General features: G+C 37.4%; 1 protein-coding gene across 1 annotated transcript in view; it reads left to right on the top strand.

The window, feature by feature from the left end:
• The window catches only part of AKAP11 (A kinase (PRKA) anchor protein 11), a 53881-nt gene that overhangs the window by 14478 nt on the left and 28265 nt on the right, over nt 1-11138 (top strand). Inside the window, exons 2-3 of the mRNA XM_009322838.1 lie at nt 3142-3249; nt 9748-9864. Coding sequence (XP_009321113.1) covers nt 3190-3249; nt 9748-9864 — 177 coding nt within the window. The 5' untranslated portion in view covers nt 3142-3189. The remainder of the gene's footprint in view (nt 1-3141; nt 3250-9747; nt 9865-11138) is intronic.

Here is an 11138-nt window from a genome sequence, read left to right as displayed (position 1 = left end):
GTGTGTGTGAAGTTATGAATTGCAGATCTGGTATTATAGCCTTCTTATTGAAGCCCTGAGATATTACCCGAATGAGATAGGGAGAAAAAAAACAAAACAGAAGTTCTATTTTATCTGGGAAAGATCAGTGGTACTAAAATCAACGGTAACACAATACACTTTATCCATGTAATGCATGGGAAGAGTCTTACATTGCTTCGTATTTGCAAGATTATTCCAGAATTGTACAGTTAGCCTTTAGTAGTAGATACTGCCAATATTTAATTAATTCTTGAGAAATTAAGTGTTTTTAAATAATGTTGGTCCCATTTGTCCAGGGGAATTTCTTAGTCTGCAGGCAAGGTGATTTTTTTTGAGGTGTGGTAATTGAATTGTGCCATCTTGGTTGATGCCTCGTAATTTCTTATCCTTCAGGGATTCTTGAAAATCTGTTGGCAGTTGAAGAAGTATAGTGGTGGAAGGTCTTACTCAGCGTGGAAAAATAATAAAATAGATTAGATTATTCCCTCTTTCTGTTAATCATTTGGTACGATATAATTAAAAAAACAAAGCAAAACCAAAAAGTACCTCCTAAACAAGGTATTCTCTGGTGATGTTTTCTCTAAGGGGAAATAAGGCCGCTTGAGAAAATGCTACTGCTAAGAAAATAATACCCCCCCAACTTAATTGGTTTAGTTGTGTTATGTATGAAATACACAACAGAATGAAGTACAGAAACTTAAAGTTAATTGCACAAACCATAAAATCTAGACTAATGGATATTTCTGGTACATAAAGTAATATTTTTTTTCCCAGGACGTACTTGAGAATCCAGACCCAGGACTGGGGGGAAGGTGGGGGTGATGATTTTTAGCGATGATCAGATAGTCAGAGAAAACGAAGGGTTCTGTTGAAATTGGCGAAGCTTGGTATTCATGTCGTGCTTCTATGTGACAAAAATACAATGATGTAAAACAATTAGAACCAAACAAGAAAAAGAAGATCCAACCTTTCATAACTATCATTAATGCTGACCAACAACGATGTATTCTCCACACACCCCCATGCCCCCCCCCCCCCCCTCTCTTTTTCCTGTGGTCAAGACAACTTGTCATTCTATAAATGGTCTTTTTCAAGACTGCCAACCCAATTAGTGAAAGTGATAAATCGTTAGAAGTGAGAAATAGAGAAGGATCCGTTAGACTATTCTGCCTGCTTGTCAGTGTAGGCTTGTTCAATTTGGTTTTCAATAGCAATTGTTCTGCTAAGGTTATAAAAGAGTGCATATTGTTGTTTTTAAGGTATTTTTAAATTTCATATTTGGAATGAATCTCTCAGCGCTCAGTACTTGATTAAACCTGGCTTTTGCAAATCACTGGCAAAGTTCTTTTGGCTGCTTCATGTCACTGTGTTGAAGAAAAAAAAAAAAAAGTACTTTTTCTTTAAAAGAAAGATGTCTTTTTTTTTTTTTAACAGTACTACAGTAAAAGTACTTTTTTGAAACATAAACATAGATATACTGTTGTCATCATCTAGAATCTTTTATTAGAAATTTAATTTAATAAGAACATATTACATATAGTTCAACTTTATTGCCTGTACGGTTCAAATTCCTCACATCCTTGTATGCCTTTGACATAGGTGTGCACATGTACACATATACCCGTATAGCTATTTAAGAGATTTACTCAGCACATTTGCACTTTACAGACAAAAGATACATTTTCTTCCTTTCTGTCAGCTAATGACTGTCACTGCACACTGACTTTTAATAAATTTAGGCATAGGATAAATTTATACAAAGAGATGAAATCCATGGCAAAATTCCAGTTGGATTCCCTTAAGCTCATTATTTAATTTTGCTCCTTACATATATTCAAACAAGATTGAAAAAGCTAACTAAATGCTTATTACATGGTCTGATGAGAAGGGTGTTCCTCAGCAAATCACTGGAAAAATGGATTTAAGGTGGTCCAACTTGCTAGAAAGGTAGAGATGGTTAACCTTAATGTGGGTATTTATCAGTTATTCTCATGATCAAATTTTTTTTGGGGTGCCTACTGATAGTTATTCAGTAACGGGAAAGTCCTGTTCCTCTTCCATCCGATACGTCTGCCGCTTATTCCCCCTTTTTTTGAGTTTACAGTAGGAGGAAATTAAATTTAATAGTCAAATACAATATGCAGAAGTAAGAATAATTTTAAACGGTAGGTTTTATTTACACAAGAAAAGAGCTATTTCCAGGCTGTTCTGTTTGTCAGTGCTTTCACTTCCTTTCCAGTTAGTTTTAAAGTTTTGGTACTTCTCAGATGACTGGACCATTGTTCTTTTGAAAATGGGTAATAATTTTATATATTAAAAAGAACACTTTCAGGTTTTGTTGCATTGTTGGACAAGTGGGACCCTTTAGATTTCTCTGAAATGGATGACAGAGAGCTGAGATGCAATGGGTGGTGGAGAGAACCTGTAGAATTCAAGTACTGAAGGGCAGGATGAAGACAAGACAAAATGGTTATGGCGTTGTGCTGATAAACCAGTACAGTTTCTGTCCAGCATCTTTCAGAGTCTTTGTACTGTGATTTACGAGACTGTTGGTGTCATGAGGTGGGTGACGCTGCAGGTGGCTCTGTGTTGATGCTCAGGTCTCCAGAGTTTACTAGCTGATGCCACAGGGAAATACTTAACCTACTGCCTGAAGGCAGTGTAACTGTAGACTACTGTACCTGAGTAAATACTGTGGGGCCCAACATGGTTATAAAGTTATCTCCATGATTTTGCTATGCCGGGCTTTTGCTGCAAGGAGTGATCGCTCCAAAAATGTAGAGCTCAAGTAATTGACAAGACCCTAGGTGAGAAACCAGCTTTTCCCGTAGATGGCTCTTCTTAGGACAAGGATGTAGCCTTGAAATCTAGTTAAAGAAAAATGTTGGAACTAACTGTAAGGTGTGTGTTTTACATATCGTGCATTGTTTTAAAAATCGTTAAGGCAATACTTACTCAAAGGCAACAATCGGTATGGATGGTGTGCTGTTTAATCTTTCTCAGTTTTAAAGTGCTTTTTAATTGTTTTTATTGGTTCTTGTTTTGTCTACTTGCCTTTTCAAAATGTATACAAACCAAATGGGGAAACTTAAAATAATCAAGTATAAATGTTTTTTGTAGGTATTCTTGAGCTGACTTCTTTCATCGAACACTAAGATTGGTAAAATCATGGATATGTACGCCAGGGCTCAGGGCAATCGAATGAAACCGAGAATATCTGTGAAAAAGGTAATTATCTGTATTTAAAAAAAATATTACTTCAGAGCTTTTCTATCTTTATCGCAACAGTCTAATAATGAACCAAGTGAACTAGTAGGTTTGGTTGGTTTTTTTTTTTTCTTTATATGTTGTAATTTTGGTTGTCTAACATTTCAAGGAGGCAAAGAAACTGCCTTTGCTTTATGCTTTGGCATATTTAGCGTAGTTGAACTGGGAGACAGAATAATTTAAGGAAGGGGTGCATGCTTTTTCCTTTTGTCTTTGCCTTTTGTTTTAAGGTGATATGAAATCATGATGCATTTATTAGCTAAAATTTGCCTTGTTTATTGGAGTATAACTTTCATTTTGAGCACAGATTTTTCAAGTTTATATGTAATACATTAAAATATGGATATGTAGCGTTCATTGAAAACTGTTCTGTGAAGTCTGTTAGCACTTACTGTAATATCTTTATCTTTAGACCTTGGTTTCTTGATTAGCTTATCCTTGTGTTTACGTGAACTTCTAGGCAGTGCCTTGGTGAAAAAGAAAATAAGTGTAGCACTTATGAAAGATATTAGTGGGGTTTTTCCAACAGTATTTATTTATTTATTCTTTTAAATTTTGTCACTTTAGCTTGGAGAACAAAAATACTCTTCCTCAAATTTTCTTGCAACTTCTATAAGTATTTACTCAAATGAAAGTTGCAGTTTATCCTGAAGGAACAAATTTATCCAATCATATTTCTCAAAGTAGTTGAATACAGATGAGTATCTTTCTAGGTCTTTCCTGGTTACTAATAAATTCTTTACTTGCAAGTGTGTGCAATGCTTAAGAGGAGAAACTGAGCAAGTAGGTATCTTGTCACATGAAAATTGCATTGTTTTATTCTATAAACAGATTTTGTTGTTTTAAGGAAACAGTGTCAGTGGTATAGGTCCTGCAGAAACAGCTTGAAGGCAAAGGTAAGCATTTAGTGAAAGTTGTCCCTGCTCATGGCAGGGGAGTTGGACTAGATGACCTTTAAAAGCCCCTTCCAACCCAAACGATTTTATGATTCTATGATTATGGGACTGCCAGGCAGGTAATCGGTTGTTCCAGGTCCTGATATGGAACGTTAACTGCCATACATTAAACAGTTTGTAATTATGGGTGATATTCTTTCACTTTAAGGAACACGATATAAAAACTTTTATTTTATTGGTTTATGAGAAATCTCCAGCTCAAATAGAGTTCTTTAACTATAGTCAAGTCATTTTGCATTCTTAACCTGAACATAATTTGAGATTTGAGAGGACTTTTTTAGTCTGCCCTCTATTTGTTTTTTCTCTTCAATTTAAAAAAAACAAACCAACAACCCCCCCCTAGGTTTTTAGACCTTTGGGTTGCAGAAACATGTTTCTAATAATGATAGTGACCAGTGATTCCTCACTGATTCTAACGGTTGCCTAAAATACTATCTCTGTGAACTGTTCCGTTAATTGCCATTGAAAATTCTGGACTGTGTGGTTCTAGGAACATGAATTCGACCCTTCTCGGATGTCTTGCAGAATTCTACATTTTCATCTAGCCAGACTCCAATGTTTTGATCTGTGGCTGCCTCCTCTTGATTTTTCCCTGAGGGGCAGCTACTTAGATTATAGTGTGGAACTTTCATTCTTTCTCACAGAGTCAGGCAGTAGGGTGGTCAGAATCGCATTATGTTTCATCTTCTGTTTATTCACAGCTTGTGGTCTGGTTCATGTCCTCTTTGTAATACTTTGTAATACTTAACAGGAATTGTTGCAGTAGTAGCTCTTAAAAGTCAGTGCACGGTTGTGGTATGCACATTTAAAACCCAAGTTTCCATTTTTACAAAATGACTTCAAAATATTCAGTCCATTTAAATCTTACAGAACATGAATACAGGAAGAGCTGTTTTGTTATTTAAGAGCAGAGTAAAGATGACTTTCCAGCACTGGACTTGATTTCTCTGCAAATCATGGCATCTTACAGGTTTGTGGGTTGTTCGAAACGTTAGAGAGCAGTTGTTTAAAATGGTTCATGGGACCGATTTAGAATTTCCTGCCGTGTACTGTGAAGGATCCATAGGTAATGACTTCTTGATTTGCTGACCACAAAGAGGACAATGCAAAACTTTGAATTGGTCATTTGAGCTAGAGGCATGACAAGTATTTACATTGTTCAGGTCTGTCTTGCTCTGCGCACATTTGAGGATATTTGTATTTTTCCCCTAGTATGACTTAGTAAGTATGAAATCTGTGCTCACTATTGAAATAGGATTTCTTGCCAGACATGTGACTTTTGAATTCCTGTGAGGAAGGAGTACACAGATCTAGCAAGTTGAGCTTTAGAGATTGCTTAGGTTTTTTTGCCCATATGTCGATGTATATTGGAAGTAGTTGTACTATTTATAAAAACAAATGACATCCTTGTGTTGAAGATGACCTCTTGTCCTTACCTAAACTGAGCTGATAGTCTTGCGAACTTGCTGTTTCTCAGTTTCTAATGTAGTTGTGTCTCTCCTAGACTGGGTTTGTGAGAGAACTTGCTTTCACTGTCTGTTGGATAGGAGATTTCTCTGTAATTGAGTGCAGTCCTTTGCTGTCACAAGCAAAATTTTGATAAGAATATGAAAAAGTTATTAAATATAGTCTCACAATTAATGAGAGGAGATTAAAAAACCCAAAACCTACTGTTTTAAGTCTTTGAACCACACTGCTGTAATAGCTAAGAATCTTATGAATTCCAGGCTGAAGCTATTCACAGCAAACTTACACCTGTTTGTTCATGGATGACGTTGTTCTTCAGCTTAAATCGTTTTTTTTCTTTTGCTGATGTTCACCCTCGTGATGTTTTTACAGTTGGTGATCTGTCCTCTGTTAGCCTTGGTTTTTAGAAACTATGCAAACTAAGGTTTTAGTCTGCTTTTGTATGAAAGCCTCTGCATTCCAGCGATTATCCATCATAGTCCTACTTTCTGTGGTTGTTGTGAGTTAATCTTCTTTTTACATGTGGATGATACTGTATGTGCAATTACACAGAATGTCCTTCTCAGTGACTCTGATGATGTCAGTTCTTTCGTTAAAGGATACGTACTAGGGTCATGTTTGCTATTTTCAGTACTGTATCATATTGACCATTCATTGCTATACCATGATCAAGAAGTCAGCTCAGGTCTTTTATTTCCCAGCTTGTAAATTCGCAATTCTCTTTTAAAGCTTGCTTTTAGTTTTTAAGGACATAACTTTGTACTTCATACAGTTCCATTTTAAAATACCCTCATGCTGAGCAAGTTCTTCCTGTATGATATGCTATTCTTCCTCTTAACTGATGACACCTGCTTACTTTGAATTATCATCAGATTTCATCTACATATTTACTTCCTCCCCCTCCCCTTAAATTTATTAGCTAATCGTATCCTGGGCTGCATCAAAAGAAGTGTGGCCAGCAGGTCGAGGGAGGTGACTCTGCCCCTCTACTCTGCTCTGGTGAGACCCCACCTGGAGTGCTGTGTTCAGCTCTGGAGCCCTCAGCATAAGAAAGACACGGACCTGTTGGATCGGGTCCAGAAGAGGGCCACGAAAATGATCAGGGGGATGGAACACCTCTCCTGTGAAGAAAGGCTGAGAGAGTTGGGGTTGTTGAGCCTGGAGAAGAGAAGGCTTCGGGGAGACCTTATTGCAGCCTGTCAGTACTTAAAGGGGGCTGATAAAAAAGATGGCGGCAGGGCCTGTTGCGACAGGACAAGGGGGAATGGCTTTAAACTAAAGGGGGGTAGGTTTAGACTAGATATAAGGAAGAAATTTTTTACGCTGAGGGTGGTGAAACACTGGCCCAGGTTGCCCAGAGAGGTGGTGGATGCCCCATCCCTGGAAACCTTCAAGGTCAGGTTGGAGGGGGCTCTGAGCAACCTGATCTAGTTGAAGATGTCCCTGCCCACAGCAGGGGGGTTGGACTAGATGACCTTTAGAGGTCCCTTCCAACCCAAACTATTCTATCATTCAGTGAGTATTCTATTAATGATAATGATGCTTGACTTCAGCCTCAAGATAAATTTTGAGGAAGTTGGTTACTGGGTTACTGACCTATATCTACTATATCCTCAAAAACCCCCTTTGCTGTCTCCATTCGGGCAAATTCTTCTTTTCAAGAAACAGCTCTTTTAAGTTCTCTCTTCTTCTGGTTTTGTTAACTCTTCATATATTTCAGTGTAAATAATTATGGAAGTCCAGATAGATGAAATCTTTTCTCTGTGTGTGTACTGTGCCTGTTAATTTCCACATCTTTATTCTTTCCATGTTCTAAACTCTTTTATATTCATTAACATGATCTTAAAACCACACATCACTTCCTTCCTTCTCCTTTTTAAATATGGATATTTTATCTCTTCAGTTACGTAGTGCCACCATCAGTGTGCTACCAGACCTACGTATAGTCTTGTATGTTGGTTCTTCCAGACCTGAAGGAGATTTTTCCAATTGTTGCATCTTTCTTCTCCCACTTCAACTTTGTATTCTCCAAAATCTTCAGTTTTCCTTCACCTCAACTATAGTAGCTCCTAATACCATGCCCCTGTTCTAGTTATTCATCTTGCCTTTTCTTTCAGGATGTTAAACTAGGGAAAAATACTTGCTTATAAATAAGGTACGTGTAATAGTTTGTAGCCTTAGAAAAGCTAAGTATTAGAGAATAATGATAAACCCTTCTCAGACTTGATCACCGTTGGTCTGTAGAAAATTAGCAGGTCACACTGTATAACTTTTTTTTTAATTACTATTTTGAGTGCTGTGACTGATTAAGGTATTGTAGAAGCTGAAAAAGAGACATTTCAGCATGCTTGCTTGACTTCACAAATGACTTCTGTATGAGATGAATGGGGGAATTACTCGGGGAGAGTCTTTGAGCAATACTGGTATTGCAGCCACCTGTAAATTTGGAAGACCCAGAGAATCAAAGAGGAAGACATTGTCAGCATGCTTTGGAAAGTACAAAGATATATTACTGAAGTGTGGAGATAAATTGCAACTAAACATGTGAGGACAAAGGAATAGATGAAAGTGGAAATTAGATGAACACTGCATTCATTTATTTCAAATGACCCAATAACGGCCTAAAATGCATTTTAAAATAGTTCAGCTGTTACTTTTCCATGAAAATGACTGTTTTGACTGCTTTAATGTCACTTGGCCTTGGCTGTCAGGGTGGTAGTCTGGGCCTTGTTTGCTAACATTCTGAAATATATTTTGGTAATTTCAAGGATCCTGAAGTGAAGTTTCTATTTTGCTTTTGTCTATTCATTCTAGAAATGCTTTCCTAATTTTGTATCACCATGAGTACAGGCATGGTGACACTGGCCATGCTATAATAATTTGGCTGCAGTAGTACTTGATACCATTTTTTCTACGGGGTGGGGGTGGGAAATCTTTCTTGAATTTTAACTGTAATATGTAAGATCACTTTTCACCATAAAGGGATTGTTTTTGCTGTGGGAGTATCTGAAATGCAAAACATTTATGACTAAATTTGGCTATCTAGCACTTCTACTATTGTTTTAGAAGGTATGCAAATTTGAAATAACTTGTCATAAGTTGGACACACTTGATTTCTCACTTCATTTTTAACAGGGAAATCATATAGAGAATAAATAACTGGATTAACAATTTATAACCACTTCATGATCTTATTTTTCTTCTTAACCTTACCACTTGCTAGAGAAGATGACAATTTTAAAATGAAAAAAAAAAAAAAAAGCTGCTGACTTCCTAAAAAAAGTGAGAGGATGTTGTCTTTTTTACAAGCTGAGTGAACCAGTTTTTGTTGTTGTTCTGTCGTCTTGTTTTCTTTGACTTCAGAGACCAGTGAAGATAATTCTTTTGTTCTGCTGCACTTTGTTACACTGGGAGAAAGTCTTAGATTCTTAAGCTTTTTTTAGTCATCTGTGGGTGCTTGCATGTCACCGTAAGTGTAAATATAAGAAATGTTACAAGAAGTATTTACATGGGATTAAGTTACAGTTGTTTCATATTCTTCAAGGAATGGGAAAGGAGAATGTGTGTGGTGTTTCTTGGGGTTTTTGTTTGTTTGTTTGTTTTCTTCCCCTCTGATTTTTGAAGCCACCTCCATTAGTTTTCTTGGCTAAATTTGCTTTTCATCCTTTTTAAGGAAAAGCTGATGGAAAAGTTCCGTATACAGGCTTTGATGCAAGGAACAGATGGGGCTTGGATTTCTTCTTGGATTCATCTGTTTTTTTTCCAAGTCTGCATGTTGTCACTTTTTTTTTCTTTTTAATACAGAATGGTCAACTTCTTTTGGAATAAAAGTATTGCTTGAAGAAAACAACTTACCTGTTTCAGTTCCATGTCCTGAAGTAAATTTAAACTTCAAACCTGGTGATTTATATACAACGTAATTTGAAATCGTACTTAGAGTAGGGAAACCTATGGGGGGCAGGGGATAGATGGATGGACCCTGTATCCAAAACCAAAAATGCATTTTTTTCTTACGTTGTTTTTCATTGTTTTTCAGAGTTTTGGTGAAGGTGTACTGCACTCAATGAAGTCACTGCTACACAGCAGAAGAGAGTTATGCAATATATCAGCAGAGGAATGTCTAAATCGGGAAGAACAAGATAATTTTATTGAGGTTTGGCATAACCTGACCGTTTATATATATATTTTGTGGCTATGGTAGAAAACGATTTAGCTTGAAGCAGTACGGGAAGTTGCAGGATAGTAAATGTGAACAATGCTGCAAGTTACTGGCTGTAAAATCTGTACCCCCTATTGCCATTCTTGAATTCAGTCACTGTAGTCTTGAAAAGACTTGAAAAGATGGCATTTCTTTGCTTTGTAGGATTTGTGAAACTAAAAAACCAAAACGTGTTGATAGATGATTTTGTAAGAATTGTATAACTGGGTGTACTGCATTTGTGAGCACTCCTGTGATCGAGGTTGTATGGATAGTATCCTAACAAAGTAGCAGAACATTTTGATCCAGGCCTGAAGATAAAAGTTAAAGTGATTGTTCTTGTTTGCCCTGTGCTCAGCGCTAGAAGCTGAAGCCTCAACACTGCAGATCTAGACTACTTTTACACTAATACAGATGGGCCAAAAACTGGACAAGGTCTGGAGAGAAGTAGACCTGGACAGAATGCAGGACTGTCTAGGTAAATTTCAAGCTGTGAGGAGGAATGACTAGAGCTGTTTGAGTTACAAGACTGACAGCAGCTTCTCCAAAGGGAAAAGAAAAAAGTAAGAAACAACGTGTACTGTGTATCTTGTATTAAGTGATTTAGAAGACTACTAAATAGTAGTTGACAGGCTTGACAAGAAGCTTAGAGAAGGAGAGGGTGACCTGAACGGGCCAGGCGGAGGAGCTGAGATAGGGGAAAATGAAGCAAAAAAGACTCAGGAAGTGGTTAGAGAAGACAGATAATTGGATAAGGAGTAGCAGGAGGAAGGGAAGAGGCAGACTGTGTGATCAACAGAGATGAGTTAGGTTTGCCTGGATAACACCAGGGTTTTTGGGACTGGCTGGATGGTGAGGTTGTGACTGTACAAAACGTTTGGGGAGCAGGCAAGAAGCTGAATTTGTGAAAGATGAAGAGCTGTGACAGATTAGAGGTAAGGAAGAAGAGTTAAGCAGTGGAGGAGTGGGCAAAGGTTTGTCTGTGTCTGTTCAGACAGGCCATGCTCTATAATCTATGAAACCCCTCAAATGTTGCCCCTCCCCCTGCCCTTTTTTTTTTCCCCTTGTAGCAAATACCTGGCAAGTAGCTAGCAACATGTTTTATATGCCTGTAATGATGGTCCCTATGGAGAAAGATAGCTGACTATATTTAGTTACCTTATTAGCTCAAGCAATTAAGAGCGCTCTGGTTGAAATGTAAGAGGGTCAATATCCTACCACAGAACAGG

The sequence above is a fragment of the Pygoscelis adeliae genome, unplaced genomic scaffold (genome assembly GCF_000699105.1).
Source record: "Pygoscelis adeliae isolate BGI_AS28 unplaced genomic scaffold, ASM69910v1 Scaffold74, whole genome shotgun sequence".
In the NCBI taxonomy this organism is placed as follows: Eukaryota; Metazoa; Chordata; class Aves; order Sphenisciformes; family Spheniscidae; genus Pygoscelis; species Pygoscelis adeliae.
This window is presented reverse-complemented; position numbering and strand designations above follow the sequence as displayed.